The 7266-nt window shown below is 44.7% G+C and overlaps 1 protein-coding gene across 12 annotated transcripts in view; it reads left to right on the forward strand.

Annotated features, from left to right (window-relative positions):
• Nucleotides 1–6561, forward strand: part of INPP1 (inositol polyphosphate-1-phosphatase) — a 410629-nt gene extending 404068 nt beyond the window's left edge. For 7 of the 12 annotated variants that reach the window (XM_077275654.1, XM_077275648.1, XM_077275652.1 and 4 more), the window contains one exon: nucleotides 3044–4192. In XM_077275654.1, the coding sequence (XP_077131769.1) occupies nucleotides 3044–3611 (568 nt within the window). In that variant the 3' untranslated portion in view covers nucleotides 3612–4192. Of the gene's footprint in view, nucleotides 1–3043; nucleotides 4194–4670 lie in introns of those variants that run through there. The other 5 variants (XR_013218272.1, XR_013218274.1, XR_013218273.1 and 2 more) reach the window with 3 other exon arrangements.
• Nucleotides 6562–7266: the final 705 nt, after the last annotated feature.

The following is a 7266-nucleotide window of genomic DNA, read 5'->3' on the forward strand; positions in this document are numbered from 1 at the left end:
ATAACAAACCCCTATCAGTAATTTATTATTTTTTCCCCCTCCCCTTATCTCCACCCACAGAGACTCTACATTTTCATTAGATTCACCTATATTATCACGCAGGATGGGTTTTAAGGTCGATTTTACATACAGACACACCCCACCCCCTTGCTTATCTGTACGGTCATTTCTGAACAGGCTATAGCCCTGCAAGTTAACAGCCCAGTCATGGCTCTCATCCAGCCACGTCTCAGATATCCCCACCATGTCATAATTATGCTCCAACAACATTAGTTCTAATTCATCCATTTTGTTGGCGAGGCTTCTGGCATTAGTATACATGCACTTGATGTTACTCTCTGTACCTCTATTCTTTCTTAAATTACTAACTGTTCTAACCCCACCCCCCATGCCACCGCCACCCCCAACTTCCTTATTTGTGCCCAGGTCTCTATCTGCACTATCTTCCCCTCCTATAAAATGAATACCCTCCCCCCCAATCCCTAGTTTAAACACTCCTCCAACCTTCTAACCATTTTCTCCCCCAGCACAGCTGCACCTTCCCCATTGAGGTGCAGCCCGTCCCTAGCGTAGAGCCTGTAGCCAACTGAGAAGTCGGCCCAGTTCTGCAGGAACCCAAACCCCTCCTTCCTACACCAATTCTTGAGCCACTTATTAACCTCCCTAATCTCCCGTTGCCTCTCTGGCGTGGCACGTGGTACAGGCAGTATTTCGGAAAATACCACGTTGGAGGTCCTTGCTTTCAGCTTGCAGCCTAATTCCCTGAAATCATCTTTAAGGACCTTCCACCTACCTCTAACTTTGTCATTTGTGCCAATGTGCACCATGACCGCTGGGTCCTCACCAGCCCCTCCCAGTAATCTGTCCACCCGATCAGCGATGTGTCGGACTCGAGCGCCAGGTAGGCAGCACACCGTCCGACGATCCCTGTCTTTGTGACAGATTGCCCTATCTGTTCCCCTAATAATTGAGTCCCCCACTACCAGCATCTGTCTGGCCTGCCCTGCTCTCCTTTTTCCCTCCTTACTGGAGCAGTCACTCCTCCGGCTTTCAGAGGATATGCCTGGCTGCAGCAGTGCTACCCCTGTACTGGCACCCCCCTCATCTGCCAACTTAGCAAACTTATTGGGGTGTGCCAGATCAGGACTAGCCTCCCTGGCACTCTTCCCTCTACCCCGCCTTCTATCTGTCACCCAGCTAACTGCCACACTGTCCTGCAGCTCCATCCTACCATCCCCCTCCTCATCTATCCCATTGAGCGTCTGCTCTGTGAGCAGAAGACTCCTCTCCATATTGTCTATGGATCTCAGTGTTGCCAGCTGCACATTTAGATCCAGTATCTGGGTTTCCAAATGCACAATGTGCTCACATCTCGCACAGCAGTATGCACCCTCGACCGGCTGGTCAAGGACTGCATACATGTGGCAAGATGTACACTGGATGGCATTAACAATTGTGGAGCACATTTCCTAATGGGGATTGCACCACACAGAAACGTTAATTAAAAATAAATACAAAGTATTAATTAAACAAAAAAAAAAAAAAAAACAGAAGCAATTCCTCCCTTGGAAACTCCCTGATTCCAAAGTCACTGAATCACAAGTCACACACTTACCGCCGTTCACACTTACGCTCAGGTCACACTCAGCTCGTTCACACTCGCTGTGCTGAAGATTTATAGATTTTTTTTTTCTGAACTCAAGAAGAGTTCAGAAATATAAATATAAAATATTTTGTGGAATAACCATGATTTTTAATCACAGCTCTCATGCGTCTTGGCATGCTTTCCACCAATCTTTCACACTGCTTCTGGTGCAAACATGTAAGCAGTTCTGTTTTGTTTGATGGCTTGTGACTATCCATCGTCCTCTTGATTACATTCCAGAGGTTTTCAATGGGGCTCAGGTCTGGAGATTGGGCTGCCCATGACAGGATTTTGATGTGGTGGTATCTTAATTTTTGCCAGAGCTGTATATCTAAAGAAGATCTGAGACCTTATAGGTATCTTATCTTCTGGCATCCGGAAACCCTTTTGCGAGAAGTGTGCAATGCATAAACATTTTTGTTCTCTAGAGCGATAAAAGAAGACTGAAACTTTTTGGGCCTATGTATTGGTGCTTTATCTGGAGAAGGAAAAATTAAGAATATCACTCTGCCTCCAATGCAGTATGGCAGTGGCTCGGGGATGCCTACCTTGCAGTATGGTATATGCTTAGTTATGCTCTAGTGCAGGGGTGGGGAATCTTTTTTTTATTTTTCTACCAAGGGCCACTTGGATATTTATACCATCCTTCTGGGGCCGTACAAACTCTGCCTTCAAAGTACATCCTGACTCTGGCACTGGTGTCGGGAAGTAATCTTTCATTGCATGCCCTTCAGTGTTCAGTAGTAGTTCCCCACCCCTGCTCTAGCGGAAGCAAAGAAGACCCAGCACATGAAACCTGCAGTACATGGAGGATGAGATAGATTCTATCAAATATCATGAAATTCTAGGAGAAAATGGCATGAATTCTGTTAGAATCTGGCAGTGATCCCAAGGATAACTCAAGTCCACCAGGACTTGGTTTCAGAAGAAGTCGTGTTGGTTGACTTGAACATCAGAAAGTGTTTGGTGGGATTTGAGAATGCAGTTTTGATATGGAAGACCCAGAATATTAGTGGATTAAAGGCAATTGCCCTGAAGAATTTGAATAAATTCCTCAGGAATGATGCAAGAAGCTTTTGTCTAGCTCCTGTTACCTGCTCCAAGCATGAAAATTATTCAAGGAAGCTCCATTTGGTACTAAGACTTTTATGCAGGGGTTGAATAGATCTGAGACTGCAGTAGTCAGGAAAAGTGGTAACTGTTATATTGGTTGTGTTCATCTATTTACATGGTTGTCTTGGTTTCTCGCAAACAGCAGAAAGTTTGTGAATGTTTCTAACAAGCCTAATTTGCAATGGTGGTTGAGTCATTTTGATTGCAAATATTTATATACATAATATATATTTTTTGCTTTCAATACCAGTACATTTAATAGTTTGTTTGTTTTCTTCAATTTAGATGGAAAGGTCAGTGGTACTGGGGATTGTCATATATGGGAAACAATATCTGCTCTCTGAAGTATTCTGCTTCCACTGGAAAACCCGACAACAAAGTTTCCCATGGCTCAGAGCAGAGGACCAATTCTGGAAAATATTCTTATGCTACAGTGACAAGCTCAGCTGAAGCAAAACATTTTCTTAGGGCCTTGTCAACAGTATGTGGTGAGAATCTACACTTTGCTGCTGGAGCAGGTTACAAATGTCTTTGTGTGATTCAAGGTTTTGCCGATTTCTATGTTTTTTCGGAAGACACCACATTTAAGTGGGATAGCTGTGCTGCTCATGCCATTCTTAAATCTCTGGGAGGTGGAATGTTGGACCTTTCAGAATGTATTAAGTCTACAAATCAGAATGTAAAACTGGTTGCTAAACCACATCTCCTTTACAATTCTGAAGTGCAAGGAGCAAAAGGAGCAGACAGATGGGCCAATAAAGGGGGACTTGTTGCTTACCGGTCAGAACAGCATCTAGAAGTCTTTATGAATCTCTTTATGAAAGAATTGTCTTTGCCAAAAGAACTTCATTAATTATTTTCTAGGTAAAGGGAGTCTGTCAGCCAAATTTCACCCAAATCTCCTCAAACTATTTATATCTAACTATTTAAAGGTGGTGCTTTCAAAGACCAGTCCAGCGTTACATTTACATGGACAGCTCATTCCTATCTTACTGAGAAATTAGAGTTTGAATTGATATGAAAATTAGTCTCAAGAGCTATTTGCACATCTGAAGCTTCTGTTACTCCAACTCTATTTCCCACCCAGCACTGCCTTCTCCTACTTGACTAAGGGTACTGTCTCACAGTGGCACTTTTGTCGCTACGACGGTACGATCCGTGACGTTCCAGCGATATCCATACGATATCGCTGTGTCTGACACGCAGCAGCGATCAGGGACCCTGCTGAGAATCGTACGTCGTAGCAGATCGTTTGGAACTTTCTTTCGTCGCTGGATCTCCCGCTGTCATCGTTGGATCGGTGTGTGTGACACCGATCCAACGATGCGTTCGCTTGTAACCAGGGTAAACATCGGGTTACTAAGCGCAGGGCCGCGCTTAGTAACCCGATGTTTACCCTGGTTACCATCATAAAAGTAAAAAAAAAAAAACTGTACATACTCACTTTCCGGTGTCCGTCAGGTCCCTTGCAGTCTGCTTCCCGCTCTGACTGACTGCCGGCCGGAAAGTAAGAGCAGAGCACAGCGGTGACGTAACCGCTGTGATCTGCTTTTACTTTACGGCGGCACTCAGTCAGAGCGGGAAGCAGACTGCAAGGGACCTGGCGGACACCGGAATGTGAGTATGTACTGTTTTTTTTTTTTTACTTTTGCGATGGTAACCAGGGTAAACATCGGGTTACTAAGCGCGGCCCTGCGCTTAGTAACCCGATGTTTACCCTGGTTACCCGGGGCCTTCGGCATCGTTGGTCGCTGGAGAGCGGTCTGTGTGACAGCTCTCCAGCGACCACACAACGACTTTCCAACGATCACAGCCAGGTTGTATCGCTGGTCGTGATCGTTGGAAAGTTGCAGAGTGTGACAGTACCCTAACAGCTCATTTTCCTGATGTCACATATCATTGAGGCTGTCAGTCAAGCAGGAAGACACCATGCTGGGTTGTGAATAGAGCTGAAGTGGCAAAGATGTCAGATCTACAATCGCTATTCATCTGCATATTAATTCCAACCCTGATTTTTCAATAGCAGGAACTGACTGATCATGTAAAATTATTTGAAAGAGCTATATGTGCTTATAAATAGTTTGTGGGGGTAAAATCCTGCTGACAGATTCCCTTTTAGTTTTTGTTTAAAAATGTTATCTTACATGTATTATATATTGTATTATAATATCTATGTATCATCTTTGTCATAAATGTGTAATATGTGTTGGTGCTTGCTGCTTCTGTGAACGAGCAATGTTTGTGAATGCAATTCAAATTTTATAGGGATTGTAATGAAGAACTTCGATCCATAATGCTGGAATGTCATGTGGGCCCTGCAGACAGTATCCTCTGATCAAGCTTCCCTCTAGAAGCCAAGAATGCCGTATATTTCGGACCATAAGATGCACCGAGATTTTAGAGGAGGAAATTAGAAAAAAAAATTGAGCAAAAAATGTGGTCAATTCTTTACTAATATCCCGTATCCTGGTATATAGTCCCCTCATTCACATCCTTGTATGCATGGCCCCCTCATACCTATCCTGGTATACATTCCCCCCTCATTCCTATTCAGGTATACATTTCCCCCTCATCCCTATCCTGGTATGCATTGTCCCCTCATCCCTATCCTGGTATGCATTGCCCCCTCATCCCTATCTTGGTATGCATGGCTCACTCATCCCTGTCCTAGTATGCATGGCCTCCTTATCCCTACCCTGGTGTGCATGGCCCCCATCATCCTGGTATGCATGGCCCCCATCCTCATCCTGGCATGCATAACCCCACATCCTCATCCTGGCATGCATGGCCCCCATCCTCATCCTGGTATGCACTGCCTCCTCATCCCTATATTGATATGCATTGCCTCCTCATCCCTATCCTAGTATGCAGGGCCCCCATCCTTATCCTGGTATGATTGGCCCCATCCCCATCCTGGTATGCCTGGCCCCCTCAGAAAAAAAACATAAACCATGATATTTACCTTCCTGCGCTCCCTTGCAGCATCTTGTTCCGATGCCAGCATCTGATTTATGCTTGTAATCAGTGCATGACACGGACGTTATGCGCTGCTTACAAGCCGAGAACAGCTGTCAGAATACTCACTGCTCTCCATGCTGGGACTATGTGCGTGGAGAGCAGTGAATATTCATTGCTGTTTAATAGTGGGCACCATGTTAGCCGTAGCCGCCGGGCGTTCACGTGTCCCCACTACTAAAGGGAATGAATATTCACTGCACCCCATGCTTGTGGCAGTGGAGAGCAGTGAACATTCATTCCCTTAAGCAGCGGGCACACGCTAACACTCAGCAGCTGCAGGAATGGGCATGGAATGCAATGAATATTAATTTCTCTTTAGCAGCAGGCACAGGAGTTAACCGCAGCTGCCTGCTCCTGCCTCCTGTGACCTGCTGCTCTGTCACTGCCGCTCCCCCACCTCCCCACCACAGCCAGAGCAGATACATCCAGAGTATAAGAAGAACCCTCCATTTTCCTCCACATTTTTGGAGGAAAAAAGTACATATTATAGTCCAAAAAATACGGTGAGTACAAGCCACTATTTTTATTAGAACTCTGTTTGTTTAACCCAGGGAACCACATGTCCTGCGTGTGGACATTGGATGATACTGTAGTTTCTTCCAGCCAGCATTCACAGAAGCTTACTGCATACTGCTGTTATATTAAATACATTGATATTGCAGTATGCAGTAAGTGCATATGCTCCTTCTAGTGGTGACTAGCAAAGGCAAATTATCGTTTCACTAACAATAATAAAATAAAATGTTCAATGGTGAATATTTACATTAAATGTTATCTAGCTCACTATCTTGCTTTGTCTTTTCTCTTTTCCCTTCTCGACAAATGATGTAACTGTATGTCATGATCGGGAAGGTGTTCCTGCAAATGGTAAAACAATTACTTCATGGCGATTATGCTGGCACAGGAGCTGTACCTGCACAGTCGTCACTGGGAGCTCTGTCTAATGGCTCATTCAGTTGTCAGTGATTTTTCATTAGTGTTCGTATGCCAAAACCAGGAGTGGAACATGTAGAGAAACTATAATGGAAAGATTGACACTATCAATCTTTCCATTATAGTTTCTCTGTATGTTCCACGCTTGGTTTTGGCATACAAACACTAATAAAAATCCTTACCGTCTGAATGAGCCCTAACAAATAGCCAGCACTGCTGCTGGCTGTTTACCAGCTTAACCCTCTGAATGCCGCAATCCATAGAGATTGAGGCATTTAGAAGTTTGAGAGGCAGAGGGCTCCCTCATTAGCATCCCTGTGAAGCAAGGGGCAGGAAGCCAATGGTACTCATGGCAGCCGCTGGTCAAATAATGACCTGTGGATCTGCCAGCTTTGGTAGCTTGGTAGACCCAGCTAACATAGAAAAACTCAAAAAAAAAACACAACATGAAGAGCAGACTCACCAGAGCCTTCTCAGATGAAAAAAGCAGTCGCAGGGTGCAGCAGGCCCCCGATAATAAACGCTACAGCAGCACAGGTGCAAGCTACTGATGAGAG

The sequence above is a fragment of the Ranitomeya variabilis genome, chromosome 7 (genome assembly GCF_051348905.1).
Source record: "Ranitomeya variabilis isolate aRanVar5 chromosome 7, aRanVar5.hap1, whole genome shotgun sequence".
Taxonomy (NCBI): Eukaryota; Metazoa; Chordata; class Amphibia; order Anura; family Dendrobatidae; genus Ranitomeya; species Ranitomeya variabilis.